This window comes from Anopheles coluzzii, chromosome 3, assembly GCF_943734685.1.
Source record: "Anopheles coluzzii chromosome 3, AcolN3, whole genome shotgun sequence".
In the NCBI taxonomy this organism is placed as follows: domain Eukaryota; kingdom Metazoa; phylum Arthropoda; class Insecta; order Diptera; family Culicidae; genus Anopheles; species Anopheles coluzzii.
Window position 1 is genome coordinate 35,883,076 of NC_064671.1, and position 27,007 is coordinate 35,910,082.

Here is a 27,007-nt window from a genome sequence, read left to right on the forward strand (position 1 = left end):
CAAGAATAAAGGATGGTTTAGTAAAACCGGCAGAGACAGAGGGAGGAAACAAACGACTTACTTTCGGCATCTTCTAAATGGTCCAGTTTGGTGTTTTTCAGCAGCTCGTCTATGATCAGCCCGGTGTTGACGCGCGTGTCCTCCACGCGCCCGGACAGCGTCGGCGCCATGCCGCTGTCCCCGTCGTGGCCGGCGCCCTTTTTCCTTCGCTCCGCCGCCGACTTCATGCGATCGAGTGAACCGGTTTCGCTCATCGGGATCGAGCCGGAGCTGGGATTTCTTAACATCAGCAGCGCGTGTGTGACACCAATGTGCGTGTGCGAGTGTGGCGCAAATGCGAGTGTAAGAAGAAAGAAAAGGGGGATGGAGGTGGGAACAAGACAAATCCAAAGGATTGTGTTGTGGGTGTGTGTGTGTGTGCGGGAGCGTAAAAGAAGAAACAAAGAGAATGTTTTTATTAGTATTATTTTCAATTATTTGAAAAAAAGCGCATTTTCACAGTGTGTTTCTCCTCTTCGCCAAACAACACTAATCAACAATGCCAATATACGGTACGGAACACAAGCACAACGATATTTAACTTCACTAACTGCCTGTTAAAATGTGCAGGACACCACGCGTTCAAGTGGCTGTGCAGTCACAGTTTAGCAGTTTGTGGTTGTAATTGGAACAATCAAATCGAAACATAACAGCAAATTGAACGAGATAGAACACAAAATCGTAAAGTAAAAGCACATAACAGAGAAGTTGTATTTACAACAGATGATGGTTAGACATTTAAAACAATTAACAAAAACCCTGCTAACAAAGCTACACCAAACAGAGAAGAAATTGCTCGCGATAAATAATAACAATCCAACATAAAATAAGCACACACAGATAAAACACAGTGAGGTTGTACCAATAATCAGTGCAAAATAAACGAACCCAATCTGAGCTGTGGTTTGAAAAGAAGCAAATAGAAGCTTATATACATGCATTTTTACAACAATAAATGATTTTTTTTTGTTTGAGGAAAAAAAAAACAAGAGAACGTTTTGTAAATCAAACACTCGGTTTTGAACTTTTTGACTCGATTTTCAACGACGCCAGTCTTAAACGCAGCCAATTCGGTAGTGGAGAAGCAGAATGTTTGCTTTCGAGATGCCAATTGAGGGAAGAAAGTATAAAAGTACAAAAAAGAAAAAAAATCAAACAAATGATCAACCTACTGCAAACAGCGCAAAACGGGCGACAAAATAGAGAGAAAGTAATCATTATCAACACAGCGAACACACACAGAGAGAGAGAGAGAGAGAGAGAGAGAGACACAGAGCGAGCGCAAACGAGAAAGTTGAAAAGATAGAGACAGAGAGAGAGAGAAATAGAGAAAGAGTTTGGAAGTAGGAAGAAGTAGAAGTAAACACAAACATGTTAGCACTGGGACGTCGGAGCGCAAGCGATGATGGTAGATTGAGGGATGATGAGTTGTTAGTGCCATTGTTGAGCATCGACGGCGTATCGAACCCGGATGAGGATGAGGATGAAGCAACGCACAGTGGCGTCCCGGTCGTACCCGCCGCCGCCTGTCCCATCCCCGTCGCCGAGGCCATCGCCGCCGCCGCCGCCCCCGCCGCCATACGATCGGTCAACAATCCATTGCCACCGGGCGGAAGGGCGACCGCGTCCGTACAGTCGGGCGGGAGGCAGCCGGACCCGGAACCGCAGGACGAGCCCGCCGCCATTCCGGGCCCGACCGACGTACCGGTGGACGACGGGCTGATGGCGCTCGAGCCGGACGAGGAGGTGGTGCCCGCGCCGGAACTCGACGGTGTCGCTAGCGTTAGTGAGGTTAGTTGACGGGTGCTGCCGTCCAGCAAGCGCCGGTGCAAACCACAAATGTTCCTAAAGGAGGAAGTAGGAAGTAGTACGGTAAACGGTAATTATAAAGATAGCAGAAAGGGGGAAAAACAGAGCAGCGACAACACACCAGTAGTGAGAGAGTATACCAAAAGGGGTGGGAAAATTGGAAACAAATACGCAGAGAAGGAAACCAGAGGTCGGGTTTACATGACAAGGGAACATTAAAGGAGGAAAACAGAAAGCAAATCAAACTACAGGACTGATTGGTTTTAGGTTGAATAATCGGACTTTTTCCGGCAAAAAACAAGGGTTGCATTAGACGATCACGGGTAGTATCACTTGTAGAAGGAAAAGAATGTATAAAAAACGACACGCGACAACAAGTCAGGGGAAAACGAAGAAAAACACAACAAACAGAATGCTTAAGATTGGCATCACATCACAGTGAAGAGATAAAGGTAAAAAAAAAAACAAAACGGTCTCAAACGGTTTCGACGAAACGATTGTCAAAATAACGTTTTGGTGGAGTTTTGTGGAACGAAAATTAAACTCCTCATTGGTATATCACATCATAGACCTGTAATATGGACAAAAATGTTGCGATTTGAAAAGTGAATGTTGTTGAAAAGTGGAGTGTTTCAAATGAAAAGTGATCATTATCAAGTGTGTTGTACGAAATTAAGGCAATTAAGTTCAAACGTTACACTTCACATTACACAACTATGAAAAACTGTTAAAAAACAGAACAAGCTTGCTGTTGGTGGTGTGTCTGTGTGTGTGTGTGTGTGTCTGTGTGTGTGTGTGTTTGTGTGAGTTATCTGACTTATTAAAGTGTATAGGTGTGTATTACATTAGCATAATCGATACTACTTGTGCTGACAAAAAACAAATGCTTCCACTCTGCAGTGACACGATTTCATATTGCAACGACACGTGAGCAACAAAACAACGCTCGACGCATTTGCTACACCATGTAAAACGACAATGTACAGTGTACCGGAACTACTCCTTTGATCACACTGCACTCTATCTACAGCCAAAGCGGAAAAGAAACGAACTTCAAGGTGGCCAGACAACGTTCCACATGTGTCCAACTGTGCCATTGTGTTTGCTTCGTGTGTGTGTTTCTGTGTGTTTGGTGAGCAAGAGTGGGCTTTTGTGTCATTTATCGTTTTTTTTCAATTTTGTTTGTTGCTTGCTTACACTACATTACGTTCTTCAGAAAACAGTGCAGAAGCACACACAAAAAATCACAAGGAAAAACACGACATAAAACTGTTGAATACAAGAGAAAGAGTGCCATTCTTTCCCGTTGTTATTTTTTTTCTTTTTAAAAATCAAATCCAGCATACATTAACGTGAAAAAGGGATAAACGATAAACAACAGCAAACAAACCACTACCTCCTCACTCTCGAAACACACACACAGACAAATACGTGAGAAGGAGGAGCATAAGTGTGAAAAGACTCGCATTAACAACGGTGCTAGCATGATTACTAGTCGCTTACTTTAACACCGTCGCACTGGTAGACGAGATGGTGGTGGTAGCGATGGTGGAAGTAGAATTGGAACAACAAGTAGTAGTAGTAGTAGAAGTAGTAGTAGTAGAAGAAGAAGTAGTGGTAGTGGTAGCACAAGTGGCGAAAGTGGTAGCTGCAGTACTGGTGGCGTTACCACCACCGGTAATGGTAGCCGCCGCAGCATGGCTGATGGGCGCAGGGCCGGTGGCAGACTTATGGCAATCGTTTGTCGATTGATTCGACTGTCCCTTTATGATAAACTTAAGTACTACCCGCACTACTGAGCGGAATCTAAACGACGAGTGGGAAAAAGAAAGAAAGAAAGAGAGAGAAATAACAGATAAAGGGGAAGAGCCGGAAGAGAGAAACAAGAGAGAAAGGGAAGGAAAATGAAAAGAATAAGAGAAAGAAAGAGTTAAAGAAATAAAACAGTACAGTATGAACATAAGACGAAAATGGAGTTGTAGAGCTAATCGGTATTGTGGTATGTGCGTTTTTTTTTTTCATTTTTGTTTTATGTTTGCGTTGACGATAGTGAAAATGAATTTTTTTAATTGAAAAAAATGTAAAGGTGACATTAATCATTTGTAAATGGTATATTTTGATGTAAACGGTAACAGTATAATTAAAAAAAACCCAACACTAAAGTAAACATACAAAAACAATTTAAAAAAAATGTGAAAAAGTATTATAAAACAACAACCAAATCCAAAAATCACACATATTAAACGAAAACAAAACATATTAGAATAGAAAAAAAGTAGCATAAACCAAAACAAGACAAAACAAATAAAAAAAAACATCACACAACAAACACAAACTGAACAACCAGTTTGTTTACAACAACACAGGGGAAAGGGGGTAAAATGACGAGAAGGAGGAAACTAAAAGCGTTGAACAAAACTTGCAGCAAGCGAACGGCGACGACGATGACGACGACGACGATGCTGTAGTTTAAATTAGATTCGGTGGCTTCAATTTTGCCCGTAATTTCATGACTCACATAAAAAAAGCTTTTCTTTGAAGTACTTATTTTCCCTACGCTTACAAGAAGGAAGGAGCGATTTTGCATTTAAAATTCCACTGCACTATGAAACTATAGGTGCAAGCACCGCCACTACCCTGCGGCTACTGTACAGCGGAAAGTGTTGCCATCTATTGCAAAGCCAACTAAGTACGATATGTTCACATTTCGTGCCCGCCGCGCCTTGTTGCCGGATGGAGACGCCTTGTTGCTCACTCGGGAGACACAGTACAAAGGACTGGGCGTTTCCATTGCGTGCAAAGGATGGGGGAAAAAATACAGCTGAGAAAGGATGGCATCATGATGTGAGGCAGTAAATGCACTTTTCCGATGTGAATGTGTATATATGTTTAATGATCATAACGAGCAATGGAGCAAGTCATTAACGTTGCGCCGTTCAACCTGCAACCTAACTGTTCTAAATGGCGTGTTGTTTTTGTACATATGCATGCTCGTTACGATACGGTATCCCCATTTCCCTACTCCTGATCCGTAAGGGGAGAAACGCACGCACACACACGTCATACTTACAGTGTGCATTATACTTGCGCTGGGCAACAGCAACACAATACACAACACAACAGCACAACATGAAACAGAATTACAAACAGAAGAATGAAGGAAATGACGGGCGCGATGTGATCCTTTGCCAAGAGAGAGAGAGCGAGCGAGTAGTGAAAGGAACGAGGAAGGACACACAGTCCCAAATGGGTTCTTCGTTCACCCCCCCCATCCACACTGTTCGCGGTTGATGAGAGTGAGGAGAGTGTGTGTGATCGGATGGTTACAACCCGCGTGCTGTCACCACACGGCGCCGTGGCACGGAGCGGTGGAAAATGGTATTATTACCTATTGTAGACACGATTGCCCGCCGTTGCCGTCATTGTCGCAGCTGTGGGTTGATGATTCGTCACCGCCACCGCTTTCACACCGACCAGCGGCACGGCGGCAATGCCCTTCGCCGGCTCGACGGCCCCCTTAGCGGTCAGCACACCGCCCTTGGATGACTTCTGAAGCGGCTGCTGCTGTGGCGGCTGCGGCTGAGGTTTCAAGCTCAGCGGGAAGTTGTTGTAGGAAGAGCGATGTTTCAGCGACTCTAGATTGGCGGAGGAAGACTTGCCGATCGGGTAGTTGCGCACGATGTTGTAGAAGTTGCTGTCGGACTGGCGGAAGAACCCGCCGACCTGCTGCAGCTGCTGGACGGAGCCGACCGAGCTGGAGCTGGTCAGCAGCCCCCCGGTACATCGGTCGGTCGCTGGGTCGGGCTGCCCGACCACGATCCCACCGATCGGGGCACTCTTGCGGAAGTTACGCTCGAACGGATTGTTGCTGCTGCTGCTGCCTCGTATCGAGCTGCGTGCGATCACTTTCGCCACCGAGCCGGTGGTTGGTGAGGTCGCTTTCGGTTTCGCTGCCGGCAGTCGTACCGCCGCGTCCGGATCGTTCTCGTCCGGACTGCTCGTGGCGCTGGCACGCGTTGCGTTGTAGGTCGAGGCGGACGCGAACCGCTTCCGGCCAATGTTGGGCGTCAGGAAGGGCACATGGTTCACGCGCTCCGCTGCCAGTACGGTCGGGATCGTGCTGAGCGAGTTGATCTTCGTCAAATTGCTCGGACCGAGCGTTGCTGATGGAGCGGTCCCACCACCGGCCGCCGCCGGATCATCATCAATGCCAATGTAGCGTGTGTACCCGATGCCGGACCGCTTCCGATACACACCGCTGTGGAAGGAGCTGCGCATCTGGAAGGGCAGAAACCGATTGGCCAACTCGACACCGGCGCCACCGCCACCACCACCGAGCGGCGATAGCTGGCACGAGGACGGTGCGTTTGACTCATCCGAGGAACTTTTCTCCTCCGCCTTGAGCTGCCGGCGGCGCCGCACCAACACATCGTCCGACTCGTCGCCCCCGGTCAGGTCGGTGAGCGAGCGCATCTTGGCGAAGCTGAACCGGCGCGTCTCAAAGTCCCGCTTCGACTGCAGCAGATCGACCGGCGTGTGGCCAAACTCGCGCTCGTACGCCGACAGATTGCCGAGCGACTTCATGCGGCTCAGGTTTAGCCCCGGCGTCAGATGGTGGTGGTGATCCACGTCCTGCTGCCCTCCAGCGGCCAGGAAGTAGCCGTGCGTTTGGTCGCCCACCTCCTCCTCGTCGGAAAACATGGCCCCCTTCGGAACGGCCAGATTGTTCATGCTCTTGATCTTGACCAGCTTCGACAGCGGGATCTCGGACGTCGGTGTGCCGAACTCTTCCACGCCCGACTCGGTCCGATCGTCGCTCGCGCCACCCTCGTCCTCCGACAGCACCGTCACATCCGGCGTGACGAACACCTCGTCGCCCGAGTCCGAGTTCGGGCTCTGCGGTATGCGCAGCTTCATCAGCAGCCGGTTCGCCGTCATCATCTGCTGCTTGGTCGGGTTGAGCCGGCCGTTGCTGCCGGCGCTCGTGCTGCTGCTGAGACCGCTGGCGAGAAGTTTCTTATTAGCGAGCGTTACGAAACGGCCCCCGTTAGCTAAGGAAGACTGTGCGGTACTACTACTAGACGTGGTGATGGTGGTGTTGGTGGTGGTGATGGTTTTGGAGCCGGCGACCGTCAGCAGCGTGCCCGGTTTGCCCTGGTAAACCGTTGCCGTCGCCGGACGGTACCTTTTTGGACGTTTTTTTGTGGTTTGTTTTTGGTATAGCATTTGAAGTCCCCAACATAACGTGTTTTTGTGTCGCGTGTTGCGGAGGAATGTAGTTGTGTCATTTGTTGATGATTTTTTGCACATTTTTCATGTAAACATCGGTGTATGTTTATCGAATGTGTGTTGTGTACGCCCACAAGTGTGTGTGTGTAAGTTTACACACAAAAACCACGCGGGAGGGGTGTAAAAAGGGGGTGAGAAACGGTCGTGTGCCGTATTTTTCCACATCATCGCGCATTCATCGGTGTCGCAAATAAAAGAAAAGGGGGCCGGGAAAGGGGTATAAAAAATAAAAACACACACAGAAAAAAAATCAGGAATAGGAAGGGAGGGAAAAAGGAAAAGAAAAAGGGAAGGGAAGAAAAGAGAGAAAAAAAGAAATAAAAAAATGGGAAAATAGCGCAATTTCTAAAACAAAAAGGACTAAAACAAAAAGGACAACAACAAAACATATCAAAGTCTAGAACTATTTCTCTATCCTACACGACTGGGCAGATACACAACAGCGCAAAAGAAAGAAGGACATTCGGAAAATGGGAAATGGAGTGTATAGAGAGCGCGCGACACTAGCAAGAGATCGTTAGGACACACTAATGAGAAGAGTAAGCAAGAAAGAAACAGGGCGGCCATCTAATTACGCCATCTAAACACACACACACAAGGCCAGAGAGATACGCTATGAATGGTGAGAAAAAGGCACAGCCCCCACAGCAAGAAGGGTTCTCTATTTAGAGAGCTTTATTATTGAGTTGAAGCCTGCTTGAAGGTGCCTGCTGCGTGATGCTGCCTCACTACTAATGACATGAGATGACCGACAACAAACGCAAGCCTGTGTCTTTGCAAAAAAGGTCCTCTTGGGATGCAGGCAGATTAAAAATGTGTGTCAGCCATGCCGAGATGCCGGTAGAGAGAGAGAGCTACGCGTGAGCTACATTTTAGCTTAATGAAGGCGAGTTCCTTCGGGTTTGGGCAGTCGGAATGATAAGCATGTTGTTTCTAAGCATGTGTGTTACGTTTCTGTTTTGCAGCAAGAATTGATTAGTTCCAACACACACACACAAGCCGGGCTACACCGTGCCATACGCTCTACATGCTTGTTTTTAGAATGCTTCACGATGAGCGCTCTGTTGCTTTCGGTGATGAAAAACTACTAATAAACATTAATTTCCCTTCTTTCTTTTTTGGCTTGTTCCTCAAGCATTAGATACGTTTGAGTTGTTGCTTTGAAGAAAAAGCAATCACAATCTGCTTTGTGATACACGAACACGACATGTTTATGACCATACCGTGCATAAACATGATTAAAATGCGGAACTTTTCATCCGGCCTGAGAACACGTGCGACCAACGTGATTCGATTTGGTGGCCGAAGGTCTGCGACTGGTCTGCTGTTCTCTTCCTTTGTGTTTCCCTTTAGCTGCACGCTCGTTCTTCACACGTTAAAGTGGTACCAATTTTACCCATACACAACCATTCAAACCAACTTCAAAGGTGAATGGCACGGGGTTGAAAGCGTACATAATCGGGAGCATAACTGCCAGACGCCTGCCGGTCGACTGTTCGTTTGGGCTAATCTAGCCACACACCGACCCTTCTGTGTGATGACCGCAAACGAAATGCTCGCCGAAAAGCTTATCGGTAAAAGATCGGAATCACCGTCGCGTGAAGCATTAGCATTAGAGAAGTAGCGGTTTTGTTGGTAATAAAAAAGGGTAACAAATATGCTCCGCGAACGCCTTTGAGATTAAGCTCATTTTGCTTCTTTTTTTTTCTTTTTTTTAAACTTTGTATAATTTGTTTTTATTTCAAACTTTGTCTGGTGGCACGGGCCGAGGTTAGACGAGGGAGTTCAAACTTTGCTAAAGCTGTATAAGCTCATAAAGGATGGTGATTACGGAGTTGAAATCCCTTTCCTTCCATTACCAACCCAGCGGAGGGTCAATTTTAGTTTCCCAATCTTACACTTCAATAATCAATAAGATGAGGATCTGCTTTCGTTAACGGTAAAATGATGCATTTTTTAATTGGATTCAAAGATCCGCTTCTCCTACGCAGCCTGAATAATGTTTCCCGCCATTTATTACGGGTAATGATCTGCTATCAAAGTGTTCGGTTGCTTCCACGATAAACCATTAAATTGAAATTCATACCCCGCTTCTTGACTCCGATCCGTTTTCTTGCTGCTTTTGTGTGTGTGTGTGCTTGTGTGTATGTGCTCCAGCAGCACTTTATCTCGAAGCTATATTATTTTTATGATTCGACAGCTCGTTAGAGCTCTGCTTTCTTGTTGGCTTTTTTTTGCCATATGATAAGCAGCAACGTTTTAGGCACGAACGAACGCTCGCCCCAGAAAGACAACGATCTGGCGGAAAATCACGCACAGTGCATAAACTGACCCCGGTGGTGCGGAATATTAAATTTCCCAAATATTTGACCCATAATCTTGGTACATTCCGTTGCAGACGAGTAGTATTGTGCTCGAGTATGAAATTAATGAAAGAAAGTATCTTATATCAACAATTTTCTCCACAAAAGCAAGTCCTCTTCACAGTCCTAACCTTTTCGCGATGTACTTCGTGGAAAATTGCCCAATCAATTTGATAGAAATTGTTTTCTGAAAACACCCTAATCGTTCACTCTTGTAAGGGTCTTTTTGTCCTTCAAACAATCACAAAACAATTCGCAAATGATTCGAGCGAAATTCTCCTGCGAAAACAACAATAAACAACAGCACCATGAGAAACTTTTCTATGAACTTTCAGCTTAATAGCATTTCCATACAACAGTCGTTACGCTTTCCCCAATAACGATCAATACATTTGGAAGCAATAATGGTCTATAAATAATGCTACTCTCCGGACGTCATCAGCACAGTATTTGAACCCAATCAGATATAAATTCAAATGACAGACACACACACAAACACAACAGCATCTCTCACTGCACATGACCGCTTTCGGTATTGTGTTCGCCGGAGAAAGGTTTCGAGAAAGCAAATGAAAACGACAAAAAAAGGATTCGAAATAAATGTGTGCATACACACACACAGCTACGATATGGCGCTCACATGGTTCACAACATTGTTAGTCGAAGGTAATGGTCAAGAAGAGATTTGAAGATTATTGAAGCCTACAGAAGTAGCATCCACCACAGAGCGTAATGGAACAAGCTCTTCAGTTCTGGTGGTTTGGTTAGTGTTACCTATCTGTTAGTCACATTCTACTGGATTGTTTTATGAGCTCCAAACAAACGAAAAATGATACGCTATTTGTAGGTTAAACACAAACCACAACTGTATGCAGATTGTTAGTTTACGGTACAGTTAAGCAACGGTTGTTTCGTTAGTAAGTGGTGGTAAAGTGGGATTGTACGGATCGCCTGCTTGTCGGCGGAGAAGTTCAAATGATATACAAAAAAAAAAAAATATCACAGAAGGATAGAAAACACCATCTATAGAATTGATTCCACCGAAGAGTACACCAGCAAAACGACAAACGTTTAAATAACGAAGAAAGGAAGGAACAACACATTGAACGATGTTCATGTAGAATCGAAAACAATGTAATTATGAAATAGCAAATATATTGGATGAGCAGTCAACATCAATTATTGAAAAATAAATTTAAAAAGTTAAGAAAAAATCTGTCTTTTGCTTTACTTAAAACTCAATCGTTTCCGTGGTTAAAAAAATGGCAAAAAACTCAATCGCGTCCCGCGACTAAACCTTCAACGCATTGTATGATGTTAGTCGAACCGGTATTCTAATATATAACTAATACATTCAAAAGGGTGGAGGACTGGTGGTGGTGATGAAGGATTGCTAAGAAATGAGCTACGAACAATCCTTCTTCTTGCAAATGAATGCACAAATTCACATGTCAGTAACGTAACATGTGTGAGAAACTACGGTACCAGGTGGAAAACCAGAGATAAAGGAAAAATAAATACGCTAACATAACCCGACCGAGGGGAGAGAGAGAGAGAGTTCAAGAGAAGAAGTGTGTGCGAGCGCTTCGCTTACCTCTGGTGGCCGGAATCTCCCTCGGAGCTTTGCCTCGAGTGTTGACTGTGGGAGAAGCTGCTGTAGCCGGAACCTTTGGACATCTGCAAAAAGGAAAAACAAAGCCCAACCGAAAGAAACATGGTCAGTTTGGAATGGTTTCTAAAGCACCACCATCCATGCCGTCGCATCCCACTTACTTGACTAGTATTGCTCGAGTTGCGCGAGTGACCTAATTCGATCGCACCGGGCACGGTACCGACGGTCGGTACCACCTGGTTGCCGGGCAGGGCGGCACTGCCCGTCTGCTGCGGTGCACCGACACTGACCGGCAGCGATGCAACGAGGGACAGATTCGACTGAAAGTCCAGCAGGGACGATGGCGGTTCGGAAGATTCAGAGATACCGGAGTCGGTAATGATGAACGACTGCGGGTCCAGGTCGAACGATTGCTGGTGCTCTGCAAAAAATTGAAACCGGGGAAAATGTTTAGGCGGGATGTGTTCCAGAGTTCCAGTCCCACATCCCATCATACCTATCGTCGTCGGCAGGACCTGTGTGGGGGGTTTCTTCTTCGGCAGCGAATCGAACCCGGGCGCGACGGAGCCGGCCGACGGATCGTCTTTGGTAGAAACGCGCGTCACGACGGGCGTAACGACGGGACCGACCGTCGCCATCGCCGGATCGGTAGGCTGTAGCCCGAGCGCCATGTTGTCCTGGGGCAGGGCAGTCTTCGACTTCGGGCTCGGGGAAGGACTGTAATGCAATGAGATGAAAAAGGCGTTTAATTAAACGCGTTTAAACGGGCGCGGGTCGATGGTTTATACTTACACTTTGAACAAAATATCACCCTGAATCATGTGCATGCGTATCGACACGTTCAGCATGGAGTTGTCCTGCCGGTGCCGTGCGTCATACCCCTCGAGCAGATACTTGCGCGGCGTCAGGCCCGAGCCGGCAAACTCGGCCAGGTTCAGATCCGTGAAGCCGAGTTTCTGTAACGGTGCAAACAAACAAACAAACAGTCACGACATGAATAATAGAGCTGAAGCATGAGCCTTTTTTCTGCTGTGGCGTGTCACACACACACTTACCTGGTAACTCCGGCCGCCCTTGATCTCTTTCCGCACCGATATCCGCACGGTGCACGGGTCAAGCACGCCGGTCGACGCGTTCGACGTCATTTTGCAGGGAAACTCGAACTTTTGACCCCACCGCACCGTGTGGTTTTTCACCTCCTCCCTGTGTCGTTCGGCAAAGAAAAACGAAAGGCAGAAAAGATGGATTAGTACACAATTGGATTAGATTGGCTTTTCTACGTAATTTGTAGGCTGTCATGTTTCTCAACAGCTTCAACCGGTTGAAAAACGATCTGTTCGCGCGGGGGCACCTTAATCGCTTTGCCGGGTTACAGAGTGAGCGATTGGGTGGAATTAAATGACATGCTGATGGTTTGATAAACGCATTTTGATGGGGACCGTAGACGTACTTTTTAGTGCCCTTTTGTTCTTCATGAATAATTCGAAATGGAGATGACGTTTCGCACAAAAACATACATCAACCGACAATGTAGCGAACGAGCAAACGTACAGCAAATGTACATTTTAACCATTTGAAAAAGCTTTTTTACGTTCCTTCATTTGCCCGGCAACATTGTACTTCTTGCGTTGCTGTTATCGTGATAAAACGACCTACACTTTGTGACGAAGACACAGGGACAACAGGGTTGGACGTTACTGCGCCATGCCTCGTCCGTAACAAAAAGCCCAGCAAGAAGTTCAAATGTTGTCGTTTTTTTTGTATCTTTCAGAACACACAACACCTAGGCACACGCTGATAACATGGCAGAGAGGAGCTTGACAGAAAAGAAGCATTATAGTGCACACGGAAGAGGAACAACAATAAACAACAGCATTTTGACCGATAAGAGTCAAACCTCCTAGGGCCAGTGGGAAAATGTATCCCAGTTACTATGGAACTCACCCCGCCGTAATGGACTAGTGGGGATACTTTCGATGGAATTAGTTTTTTTGCTGTTTTTGTCGTGTGACCGACACACACACGTGTGGCATTACACCACGTCTATTGCATCGGAGTCACGGCACAGCGTTGCACCCGAGACTAGCAACCTTGAACGTGGGCGACGGTAGGGCCATTGTCAACCGCTCATGAATCGGTCTGTGACACACACACACAGACACACAGTTTTATCGTTCGGACAGTATTGATCGCGCCCGGGAACAATGTGGCACAGCACGCCTGGGGGGGCGATGGTGGATCGGTTTCCTTCCCGGCGGATGCATTATCAAATGAAATCACCAAAATGGGAAATGGTGTGAGAAGGAGGGGAAGGAAATAATCCCCCGGAACAACCTCCGGGTTGGACGACCGACCGGTCCCGCAGCGCTAAATTCTATTTTCACATCGAATGACAAAAAAAGAGGTGATCCAGGTGGGTTGGGGTTTGGTGGGGCCTATCGAACGGGGCTAGTAGTAGTGCTTTTGCCGGCGCGACAAGGGAGAATGCAATTAGTTTGAACATCATCGAGTTTCGTGTCGCGTCATGCTGGAAGCCAAACAAAAGCGACGACCGTCGACGGGTGGGCCTGTGTGTTGAACATGGAAGATAATGGTAAAATCAGAGCGGCTCGGGGGGAGAATCGGGTACAAAAATGCAGCTGGCACTACTTTATTTGGCTGAAAGCTCTGATGCTAATTTCAATTGAAAATGTGCAATTTATGCTAAAATAAATAGCGAATGTTACAGAGGTTTTCAGAGTTTTTATGTTACGTCCTTAAGGTTTTTTTGGCTGTGTTGCTTTTAGGAAACAAATCTTGCCAAGGATTCGGCCGCTTACAAATACGTCTGATTGACTCGATCAAACTAAATATCTTGAGCTAATCAAGTTCTAGTATCTACAACATCTTGGCACTTGGCAATAGAAAACAATCAGAGCAATGTAAGAAATCAGAGCAGTTACGTATGGCCGACGACTCTGAGCTACGAGAAGCTCCAAACATCGTTGCTTTCGTATCAGGAAGCGGAACTCGCGTTCACTGGCTTAGCTGCGGCAAGCAAAGGCGCCAAAACACAATGTGATCATTTTAAGCGAATTTCGATATGACACCCTAGCACGTGAACTGCTTCAACATCCACAGCTCTGTCCCATCGAATTTTTCTGGACCAACATGATGCAAAAACTCTACTCCAACAATTTTGTCGCGAATTTTGAGGAGATTTTGAGGTTTGGATAAAAATCGAAGGTATACCTTAAAATATGCTTGCACGCATCCCAAGTGACATTTGCTCGAAATTGTTTTCCCACATCTGCTCGATTAATACTCAATACGCTTGAAATTGTGGATTTGTGTGTGATCAAGTGTGTTGAAAGCGCCAAAATTTGGTGTGTTCGTAAATTAGACTTTCTTCTATCGATGGACGATGCCGTCAAGCTCATTTTACATTCGTAGCTTTGATTTTTGATGAAAAACAAAAGATAATTTTGTGTGACGTTATTTTATAAAAAATGGATATTATTTAAGTATAAAATGGGAACATGACCAACTGTAACGAAAAGAAACATCTTTTCCGAGCGAATCTAGAAGAAAGTAACGAAAAAGCCGCATCACAGTTGATTTTAAAGGACTTTTTTCTGAATTCCCTTAAACTGGTGCAGTTTAAGGGAAGTTTAAGGCTCCAGTTTAAGATAATTTGCTCGAATTCCCGATTATTCGTGCTCGAAAATGTCAATTGGGATGTATTCGTTCGGCAAGGTGAAAATTCCAGATAACTGACGATAGGCAGCTTGCAAGGTCCTAGATTTTTTTTTGTAAGTAAGCTTAAATAATTAAATAATTAAATAATTATCGTTCAAAAATACCTTTCTTAATGTAAACGTTAGCATCAGATCAATGTAAAATCTCATGATCATGTTCTTAATGAAATCGTACAATAGAACGTGCACAATTGTTATCTAATGTAAGGTTTTTCTGGGATTAGGCCTTGTCTCACTCAAAATATATATTCACAAGTCGACTCCGATAATATTTTTGCTAATTGCTGTCGAATAAAACGTATAGAAGCATAAAAAGGTCGCTCGATAAGTTATCCAAGGCACTGAATGATGCACGTGAAAGTGAAATTATCGTACCACACCAATCTGCTTATCCTTTTGTTATGCGCACCAAAAGCAAATCCATATTTGATTCATTCCGGCTGATCGCTTCAACTCAGCCAACCGCGACGTGACATCGCAAAGCACACAATAAGGCACGATGATCGCGTTGTGAGGAAGCAAAAGCAAACATACGTCGACGAAAAGGGTTAGCAAAATTTCGCTTAAGCTCGCACGGTTTTACCCTCGCTCCCCTTTCTCTGTCAGTCAAATTAGTAACGACAGCAAAAAACAAAAAAAACGAGGAACAGCTACACTATAAATGCATATCAACCCTCTACTACCTATTCGATCGTGCATTAAATTCCATTTGATTGACTTACATTTCAACGACTCGCTAATAGTGGCAAGAAATGGCTGTGCGTGTGTAGGTCGGGAGAAAGAAGTTGGCAACATGGTGGAGCTTAAGCAGCGCAGAAGCAGCACGCGAGCTCTGCACTAGTGGTGGGAGTTCGGAATCGGACCTACCCGATTTCGATTCCATGTTCGGAATCAATTCTGGAGCCGATTCCGATGCTGGAATCGATTCCGATTCCGGAGTCGATTCCGGAGCCGATTCCAATTTCGGAGTAGACTCCGGAGCCGATTCCGATTTCAGAGTCGATACCGGAACCGATTCCGATACCGGAACCGAATCCGCTACCGGAACCGATTCCGATTCCGGAGCCGATTCCGATTCTGGATCTGATTCCGCAACCAATTCCCGAGTCGATTCCGATTCCGAAAACTGATTCCGGACGTACTATCTGGAAGCGATTCCAGAAAAATGCAGAGCTAGCCGGATTCGATTCCGACAAAAACTTCATTTTTCCCATCACTACTCTGCACCAACATACCCACCTATCTCTCGGATAAGTTATTTCATTCGGTGCACGTAAAATGGTGCACAGTAGAGGAGGGGGGGGGGGGTGGTGGTGGAAAGAGCCGTACCGTCGGAAGCCGAAAAGCGCTCCGATGTCATAATGCGGCGATGGTGGTGGTGGTTCGGCATGCATTAATTAATGTGCAAGGGCACGCGTGTGCGTTTATTCATTCATCCGTTTGCCTCAATTTGTCACTTCCGTTTCGATTGGTACCCCCGGTCGTGGTTCGGTGAACGCCACAGAGAAAGACAGACAGTGAGGAAGAAAGGGTGGTGAAGTTAAATACCAAGCGCCTGTACTCCCTTTTCCACATGCCGCCTTAACCCTAGGGTTACATGCTGTCACCCGCGAACGAATTGTTTGTCAACGGCGAACAGTGAAAAGAGGGGAAACCCCCGTGACCTTTTCGAGACGTTTGTGGTGCGTGAACAGCGATTTGTACATTTCGTGTGGCTTGATTTATTTTCACCCTTCCCCTTCGCTTCCCCTTCCCTGTAGCGTAGAAATACCGAATCTGTAATCGGTGTCATGTAAATACTAATAAAGTTCTATCGAAGCTTTTGTGTTACCCGTGAAGCCTTCCCCGTAGTTACCGTGGGCACAAACAAACCCATCAAAATTGATCGTAATGGAAGGGAAAAAGGTGACTTTACAGGATTTCACGTCCCCGGGACACTAGCAGCCATAAATCACCGAGCGAACAACCCGCCATCCGCTGGCAAATGTCACTCGAAGGCGAACAAACACAAGCAAGCAACGCGTCAGAGCAGGATACGGGGCGACCACACACATAATTGGCCAATACACGATGTCGAATAGGACACGAATGGAATAAATTTCTGTCGACACCATCGGAAGTGGAGGCAGGCGGGGTGTGCCCTTTTTCCTATTTCGACGGCGCCCTGATGTGTCAAACAAATAACAAGCTTCAGAGCAAAAGAAATAATAACAAAAAAACACCCGCCCGCGCAACAAACAAAATCGAGGGTCGGGTCCGGGTGCTTCGTTTGTGCCCTTTTTCTCTCCTCGTGCCGAAAAAAAAAACACGTTCGCCACGGTCAGTGACTTTTCCTCCCCGTCTTTTTTTGGGGTCGGACCACAAACACGATCGGCAGCACTTGGCAGCATAATTTAATGCATGCGTGCGGGGTGATCCCACTGTCCAGAGCCGTGAATGTGTTGAATCATTGTGTTGACCTTTCGTTGGAAGTGATATTCAACATTTGAACTGGCCAGCGGGGAAGTGAGGGAGATGATAAGCCAGAGTAAGCATTCTAAAAAGGAGCGCTGGTTGAGGTTGGGTAAGCCCGCCAAAGCTCAAGAACCGAATAGTAATTGGTTCAAGCGCATTAGCGTGTGTTAAAGTGTCACGCAATGTGTGGTTGGGTGTGTATTGGAGCTTAGCTAAGTGTGTAGAGAATCCCACGAATAAATTATGAGAATTAGAAAGAACATGGGGTTGTAAAACTTAGAAAATATGCGCGTCATGTTGCATACATCGGGTAAATATTTGGAGTAGAATACAAACACAAAGGTACTGAGGACCTTTTATCTTCTGCTATTCTGTATTATTTTTAAAAAATCCAATGTTAATGCTCATAAACATTTAAAAACTCCCCCTAAGAAGTACAAACATATCAAAAGAAGGAGCTTTTTTATGATTGAAAAGAACCTACTTTCCCAATTATAAAGACAAAACTAATTTATTGGGCTTTACGAAACCGTAGTTAAATATGCACCGTAACGAAATGGTCGTGTCCTTCATCTTTTGCCCATTACAGAACGAGAGATAGAGAGAGCACAACTTTTCTGCCCAACCTAATTAATGTGAAAAGTTAGAAGACTCCCCCACCCTCTCTCAACACACAAGAACACACACACACACACACGAAAGTTATAGCAATGGCAGTCCCTAACGAGCTTCATCTTGCCCTCTCACTTCGGCTTCTTTGGTGCCAACGCTTTTTTGCACGCCATCGATCACTCAGAAAAGTTTACTAATGAATGACGTCACTAATCGATATTTTATGGCACACGGGAGTACACGAAGCGGGAGGGGTGTGGAGCCGAATATCATTAAACCAACGTTTAGAACACGACGAAGTAACCTTGAAGGGCAGGAATTATGGTTGTTAGCTGTAACAAAATAAAATCAGCAAAACAAACCAACGTTCTAATGCAGGAAGAGCGTGCAAACTCATGAATGGTTAGGTCGGTGGGTGTCGGTGAGCTTGCATTAATATTTAAATAAAATTCAATTTCATGAAAAATGCATCTTTTAAGCTTCCCACTCAGTCGATGGTACTCATAGCATAGCTTCTGAGCTTCACCTCCTCATCCGCAACCCACAGAAAGGTGCAGCACAGGTAAACAATTAAACATACGACAAATAAACGCGCTAACGACTCAGTTAGCAAACACCGGTCAGGTCAACCGGGTAGGGTATGAGTACAGTGTCATCGAGTTAAGAAAATAAGCTTACGCCATACCGACGGATTGGGTATGGCGCGATCGATCCTGCTGTGCTAAATGCCCGTCCCGGCATGCTCTCTCCCGTGTAACACAAAGCCGTAAATGAACAAATGACTCATCCGGTTGGCAGGCTGTTCGGCACGGATCAGAGGTGAAGCCTGCAATTCCCAATACAATGCCAAAGGTAGCAGGGCCTGGCAAGAAGAAAACGTGAGAGAGTGAAGAGAACTCCTTTCTTTACATCGTTTTTTTTTGTGGCATTCCAATCTCACTGATCAGTGCAGAATAAAAATAGGAAACAGGAACCGTGCGCGCACGAATGGCACGAGGTATCGGTGATTTCGGTGGCAGCGATTCAAGATACGGTATCATGCCACCACCGTTCAATGACTCTTTTGTTTTGAAAGGGGGACACTTATTTAATCATCTTGTCAACCTTCTCAGGGAGTTGATTTTCAATTTTGTCACCATTTGATGAGTAGAAACATACATGTGAAATCATTTGAAATTAGAAATAAATGCTCAACAAAACATCACATTATCCGTCTTATCTTAAGTGCCTCGGTTTATCATCCCATCCCATACATGCCCAGTTCGACATTTGCATATGTTGTTTTCCCTTCTCTTGTCATGCAACACGACGAAGTAGCATTGAACTTGACAGTGCTGACAGTCCCGGACGTAGCACGCATAGCACGCGGGGCTTGTTGAGGCTTCAGCGACTGGAAGCGACGAACTTGAAACGTTCTTCATACTTCAAACACCATCCCACCACTTGGAGATGCAAAAAAGCTCACCCCAGCTGACCGATCCCCGTCCGTGTGTGTGTGCGCGCGTGAACTTCATCCAATCGACCATCTTAAATGGCGACTCTTTCGAAACGGCGGACGGCGGTGCGCTCGTTAGTGATGCAAAACCGGCGAAGGCAGCAGCAGCAGCATTGTTTCTATTGCTGTGACCGGAACCGACGGCCTTGCCGTCTGTTGTAGTAGGCTAGGCTAGGTTTCAGCTAGTAGTAGTAGTAGCAGCAGCCAATTGGAACGTATTACACACAGCAGCCGGAGAAGACCGTGACCAGGCTGTGTGAGGGTCAAAAGGGTCAGCAACATGGTCGGTTCCGATGGGTTTGTGTGGTGGTGATCAAGCTAGGCACGTGAAATAGATTGTGTATAGATCTGGATGCCCAGAAGATAGATGCGAAGCTTTGAAACAATAGATGACATTAGGAAACGGGTCCATTTATTCTAATTTGTTTTACCATGAACCATTTCAAACAATCCAAGTATAATTCAAAAGGAATACTGATGATTGAAGAACATCATCTCAAGGTATTAAATGAAGGACAACCCCTTAGCATAATGGTAATGGGAAATGATCATAAAAGTTTTAAATCTTTTTGGGAATTGAAGGCTTTGAAATAATGCTTAGAAGACTAAACAAACTCTAAACAGTGAATTCTTTCTCTTCAAGATGAATTGTTTCTTTATGATGAACAATTTGGTCCCGTCATATTCGATTCATTTTATGTCTCTTCCAGATAAATGTCTCCGTAAGACGAATATCCTTGAAGCTTCATATACGGTTTCGGTTGCGGAAATTCTCAAAGATTAATTTTTGGATCACAAAAATATTAGTCAAATTCATTAATTTTCCTAGACATGAATATATCTCTAAGGTGACGGTTGCTTGAAGATAAAGGTCCCGAAACCTTAGAGAAATTTCACTGCAATCAATAATCATTAAAGAAAAAAGCCTGAAGAGATTCAACAATAAATTATGATCCCCTCCTCGTTTGTTATTTCTGGCCAAAGTTCTGGCCATTGAAGTCATCGTCCAAGGTGTAACTCGCCTCAAGGTAAACGTACCACGAATCGGCATGCATGAATCGTCCCAAATTATCAGTGCGAATACGTAATTAGCACCGCCCGGCTCGAGGCAAGGTGCAATGTCAGGCGTGCTAAAAGCTGCCTGATTAGCCTTGGATTGACACCCGAGTAAGACGAGTTCTGGGAACCGGCAAACTGCATGCAAAGTGCGAGATATTAATCCATCCTCTCTTCCCATTAGCCGGCCGTTAAGACCACTGTGACACCGTTGCTTACTACTCGACGAACCTATGCACGAATGCAATTGATCACGATCCACGGTCGAAATCGAAGGTTGAGGAGTTCGATCGTTGCACAATAACCTCACCTGCGCGTGATGCGTGAAGAGGTTCAATTAATATCACCACAAACCGGAAAGGGACCAATGGCCGTTGGCCGTTTATTAGAGGGTTATAGTTGGCACTGCTATACGAGTTTCAGTGCCGAATCAGTAAAATGTTACGTTCAGTGTGAATTACGATTGATCGGTTTTCTCGCATATTGGCGCAAATGTATTGCGGAGTGCAAGGCTGCATCATTGAGAAAAGTGTTTTATGACACTGAAAACGAAGTTCCATCAAGAAACGGAGGATTTGGGCAGAAAGCGAATCACAACAACTAAATTGTATTGTATATGGTGATAAAAGGGAAAGTAAAAATAAAATAACCGTATCGTCGTTATTTCGGTTGTAAAATGGAGAAGCAAAACGCAATTAAGAGGTTTATACTTATTCTGCGAAATGGTGTTGCGTCACACCGGGGGGTTCATCTTTTTTTTTACATTAATGCTCTCCAAGATTCTTACCTGAAATGAGAAAATAATTGTAAGAAACCATTAGACCTCTTTATGTCAGTTTAGAGAACAAACGTTACTTGAATAAACATCATAATTGATCAATGCGGAGAACGCTTCAAGGTTTTGGACTAACCCTAGCCTAAGGGATTCTCCTAACCAATCAAGAGTAAAATCTGACCACATGCAAAACACAATTCAGGGAACCGAGACAAATCACCCCCTCTCCCCTCTCTCCTCGGGCCACGAATCGATGGGAAAATTTCCGTTTGGCGACGCAATAAAATGCAGATGATTTATAGCTACGGCTGCCGGTTGTCACTGACAAGCGGATAAAATGAACCATTCGGGGAGGTGGTTTGGGGATAGTAGAAAAAACACATGCCACACTTCAGATAGGAGGAAGCAAATGTAGGAGTAGAAACAAGAAGCACGAAGCACGCCATATGCGAAACCGTTTCCACAGCAGCAAATCTTGCATCCATTTCCAAGAAGAATTCCCATAAAATATGTTATCCATCCGATCTTGTGCTCTCGCAGCATAGCACACACACACACACACACATGGATGGTCTAGCAAATGACGCAGTGTCAATCGGACAAGACGGCACACACCAACACGCTGCTGTGCTGGTTAATAAAAATACGGAAACTCATAATAAGGGATTTAATTTTCCACCTCATTTCATACATCATAATTGTGTACAGCAGTGATTTGAAACAAGCATGTAACGAACCTCGTAAGACAACCGCGTAAGACAAGGGCATTAACATTCAACCTTACAGTACCACCTTGCGCTCATCTTTGCTTTGCTGAGCCCTTTCAGTTTGACCTTATTGAGTGCGTTTTGACAAATCGAATTAGTCGCCGGAATGAGTACGAGCCGGAATGATGCATACATTATGGGGTGAAAAATCGACCCTACCAACCTCGGGATTGGGTTGATCGATGATGCGGAAAACCGTGACGCCGCCGCCGCCGCCGTAAACGTCTCAATCGCGCACCAGAGCAAGTCCATTCGTTGGTTTGATGACGTTAAATCACACTTGCTTTAAGCGAACGCGCGATGACGCAACCTCATTAGCGGACCCATAGTAGTGGACGTAATAGTAGTAGTAGAGTAGTAGCACCCGTGACATATGTGATGAAATCGGGAACGTGAAAAATTGATGGAAATCTTTTGCGTCGTTCGATTGGCTTTCGACATTAAGCATAGGGTCGTTTAATTTTGGACTTGGTTACTACAGAAGAATCTAATGATAGGGATAAGGTGTTACCAACACTTTTGTTCTTACTTCGGCAAACCATTGGAACACATAACGGGACACGCATCAAATTATATTAAAGAGTTTTTATTATCAACAAACCAACCAAACCAACACCTTTGAAACGATTGTTTGCAAAGTGTACGGTGTGAGCGGGCTTCCACATTCCACCGTATTTCACTTTCGATGATGATGGAATGTTGGCCGACCGAAGCACACACACACACACGCACAGATGGTTGATGGCTTTCACCGGGCGCCGTGTGGATGAAACAAACGCACACGGGCGAACAAACTTGGGAAGATAAATATTTAACTAACCCCGTTTGCCCCTGGTGTCGGACATGGAAAAGAACCGGGAAGACGGCCATTCATTCCACGGCCTGCCGAGTAATGTGCCGAGTTTTCTTAAGAAGCTGCCAAGAACATTAAAGTATGTTTTACTGCGCTGACCTACATTCGACGTACGATGTGGAGCAAAATATGGCAAAATATGGCGCACTTTTATGTGGTTCTGGTCGATCGGCTTCACTAAAAAACATGTGGAATAGATCTTTCATCATCTATCTTACACACAAGCAACGGTTCGTTTTGATCTTGATTTGTTCTGAAACTAGTTTTTCACAAAGAAATTGACTTTTGACGACTAAAATTAGTACCACACTACTGTATACAAAAATATCACGTCAATAAGAATGCAGTTATCTTATAAAAGAATTTGTTTTGTAAAACCGGTCAAACATCTTTTGTAAACGATGCTTGAAATAGACTTTTTAACAATGTTTCTATCTGTGATTTAGGGTAGTGATGGGAAAAGTTGGCAACAATGTCGACTCCAATCTGACTCCGATAAATTCAGAATCGACTCCAGAGGTAGGTCCGCGCTACAATATCTGAAGTCGTTCGGAATCGTCCGAAATAGCCCGGAGTCGTCCGGAGTCATCCGGAGTCGTTCGGAGTCGTCCGGAGTCGTAAGGAGTCGTCCGGAGTCGTCCGGAGTCGTCCGGAGTCGTTCGGAGTCGTTCGGAGTCGTTTTGAGTCGTCGAAGTCGTCCAGAGTCATCCGGAGTCGTTCGGAATCGGACTAACAGTAGTCGGATCGAAGTCGTGGGTGCGCTCCATACATCACATCATTAGTTTAGGTTTGTTTTAGACAACCAACCCATATTTGACTCGATGTATTAGTTTTTGTAGACTGTTCATAAATAAATTTAATTTTTACAAAATGTATTAAACATAAAGCTTTATTCGATCTAGAGATACAGCAATAACGACGCCAACTCCAGTTACGAAAATGATGCCAATAAATGCATTCCATTTCCAGTCGCCAACAACCTGTTCTCTCGTAAAAGGGCACAGCACACGGGACGGACGGGAGCTACCCGACAAATATGAACAAATAACCAAACCATGCATATGAAAAAGTTCACTCATCGCGAGCCCGTCCCTTTCACCTAGCGAAACGTGTTCTTCCCTCACTGATCCACTTCTGATTGATTTATGAAAGTCGTTTCGTTTTTCCTTTTTTGTTCCACACACATACCACACTCCCGCGTCTTCATCGACGTCTGTTTGCTGGCTGCATCCCAAACATTGTGTGTACTCTTATTTCTAATAGCCGACGAATGCCTCGCATATACCTCCCCCTTCAAATGCAGTGCGTTGAGGCATCTCTATCGCGCGGCACGTTCGACTTTTGATTTCACCACCTTCATTCCAGTTGCAAACAAAAAAAGAAAAGAAAAAAATGCATGCATCCCCCAGGCACGCAATGCAACTACTGCTGTGGTACGTGTGATTGTGTGGCTGTCTGTGAGTGCAATCAAGCGATTAAACGTGCTCGCAATTCTAGTTATCTTTGTGCCATTAGCCCGCGTACCCTGCCAGCCGATAGGGGAAAGGGCCACGGACGAGAGAAATGGGTTGTGCGATGGGTTTATCAACACACGGCCGCCACCACCCTGATGCGGGAGAAGGGCGCGAAGCACACCTCTGTGTTCCACTTCCTCCTCCTCCTCCTTCTCTCTAGCAAAATGAGAGTGAAACTATCAACAACCGGCTGCCGCCTGCAGCCCCGGGGGAAAGGGAAATCCCGGAGACGGATTTGTTTGATCAACTGCAGTTCCTGCGGAAGAGGGACGTGGGTGGACGTGTGGGTTGGAGATAAGGACACGGGAGCGTCGGGGCATCATCAAACATGGTTAGAAGAACCACTGCCGATATAGCTTGTCCACGCGCTACCGCGCTCCCGGAGATTGACCGCTCCCTTCTCTGCCTTCGTCGCCTGGACGACCTACAAAACCGGACAATGTTTGCCCGCGTCCGTTCTGCAATATCCGCGTGTTATTACAAATGGACAAACACTTTCCTGCACATTCGAGCGTGGCAAAAGGAGAAGAGTGCAGTCCGTTGTTGTCCAATCGTGGTAATTGATTTGCCGGATCGTTTAACCGGGCGGAGCTGGCAAAAGCAGGTCGGAGCTATACATGGACACACGACATCATACCGGGGGGGGGGGGGGGCGTGTAGATGCCACCAATGGCCATAAATCTTCGCCCCGGAAGAACTTAACTTAAAATGCCACTAAAACCACAAACCAGTCGACACTTTAGCGTGCAACAACTTCAATTAAAGCTGAACGAGGATGAAAGTTGTACAGCAAAATTCCACATCTAAAAAAAGCCGCACCGCACAAGACCGTCCAGCTACTAACCCATAAAACTAACACACTGGGCTGGGCTTTCAGAGTCCGCGGCCACGTGGGTCGCAGAGCAACGGTGGCCGGATGTTCAATAAAGCTGGCTGGGTAAGCAACCACATCCCGCCTCGGTCGCGCGCCCGCAATGGGGGAATGAATTGCATTTCAAATGACTGTGGGGGCCCAGATGATCGGAGGGAAGAGTGTTAGCTGTGTGTATGTGTATAATAAGCAGCAGAGGTGGAAGACATGTGTGATTAAACGGGTATCAGGTCACTAATGGAAGGCCATTTTTAATAATCGCGTCCCAATGCACACAGCGTCACAATTGGCTTTGAACGTGCTGCATTGTTCACGTGACAATTACTGACAGTGTGGCGTAAACCTTCACTTTAGTGGTGGTAAACAGTGTTTATTGAAATGATGATAAGCTGCTTCTTTCCTCCATTATAGTTTTATATGTAAGGCTTTTGAATTGAATGTAAAATTTATTCTTAATCTTTTGGAGTTACATTTAAAACTTTATTTCGTTTTTGCTGATAGTTTTTTTTTGCATTTTCTTTCCTACTTAATGCCATATGGGTTTGCTTTTGCCATCCATAACAAAAGCTCTTCCAGATAGTTTAGTCTTTTTGGATACATTTTTATGAATCACTTCATTATTAATTCCACTTACCATGAATTTTATTATTTATGTATAATTTTAAAATTTCTTCACTTATTTCCAAGGTGTTACAACAATTTTCCTCTTTTATCTTCCATTTTATTCCTTCCTTTCATTAAATTTTACTAAAAACCTTGGTATTGACTGTTTTAAACATTTTTTCATATTTTTCAGCGGTTATTGATGAATTCTGTATATTATTTATTTCATTTCGGCACGTGTCAGGTAAAAGAAATCACATTTTACTTCATTCCCAGCACAATACAGCTCAACCAAATCTTTCACGTAACCGCAGCGTGTATGCAAATTCTGGAAAAGCGAAAAAGCGCATGCAAATCCTTGACAGCAAACGTTTTCTGTTTTCCCACACACCTTACGGATGCGAGCTCCGACGAATCAAACAACCGAGCCCCGAACCACGTGATTTCGCCCATGTTCTGTTGCTTTGCAAAATACAATCGTGCCGGGTGGCCGGAAATCTCGCGCGTAAACAAAGTCGATCGAGCCGGTCGGAGCGAGATTCGTTTGGCTAATTACATTTGGCGCTGGCACTTATTCAGCGTGCTCTTTTTTTCTTTACTTCTGCTACAACCTGCTCCACAGCAAAAAAAAACGTACCGTGAACACCATTGTACACGGTGAAATGTAGAGCAAAGGCTCGACATAACCAGCCGCCAGTGAACCACAAATAAGCGAGGTAACAAACGAAAGAGAAAAAAAAAGATGGAAGGGATAAATGCACAACAATTTTCCCTTCAATACGAATGACCCACGAACAACGGCCATCATCAAAGTGAATGAAGGGGGGCGAGAGGGTGTGGATGGAAAGAGATATCATTGTGCTCGCTTACGAGCGAGCGAGCAAGCGAAAGCGACGAATCGTGTTCGCACAACAATTAACTTTCAGTGTAAGCGCACCAGCACCACCACTCACGACGCTCGCGCAATTGCGTGAGAGTAAAAATGTAAAGCAGAACGCATTGATTTTTCGCGCCATCTCTTCGACGCAGCCAGTTGGCCGCCTGCCGGGTGTGTAATGGGGGGAAATGGGGAATGGTGTGTTATAAAATGAATGAGCAATGAAACAGGGCTAATCGAACAATCGCTAACTATTCTCCCACGTGCCTCCTACTACAAAG

At 45.3% G+C, this 27,007-nt stretch overlaps 1 protein-coding gene across 10 annotated transcripts in view; it reads right to left on the minus strand.

Moving 5' to 3' along the window:
- LOC120959288 (uncharacterized) overlaps positions 1–27,007 on the minus strand; it is a 70,378-nt gene that overhangs the window by 3,163 nt on the left and 40,208 nt on the right. For 4 of the 10 annotated variants that reach the window (XM_040382568.2, XM_049610285.1, XM_049610284.1 and 1 more), the window contains exons 3-10: positions 12,168–12,315; positions 11,905–12,068; positions 11,609–11,829; positions 11,274–11,533; positions 11,095–11,177; positions 5,237–7,033; positions 1,411–1,884; positions 62–279 (exon numbers count right to left, since the gene is read on the minus strand). In XM_040382568.2, the coding sequence (XP_040238502.2) occupies positions 62–279; positions 1,411–1,884; positions 5,237–7,033; positions 11,095–11,177; positions 11,274–11,533; positions 11,609–11,829; positions 11,905–12,068; positions 12,168–12,315 (3,365 nt within the window). Of the gene's footprint in view, positions 1–61; positions 280–1,410; positions 1,885–3,351; positions 3,655–5,236; positions 7,034–11,094; positions 11,178–11,273; positions 11,534–11,608; positions 11,830–11,904; positions 12,069–12,167; positions 12,316–27,007 lie in introns of all 10 variants that reach the window. The other 6 variants (XM_049610286.1, XM_049610290.1, XM_049610288.1 and 3 more) reach the window with 6 other exon arrangements.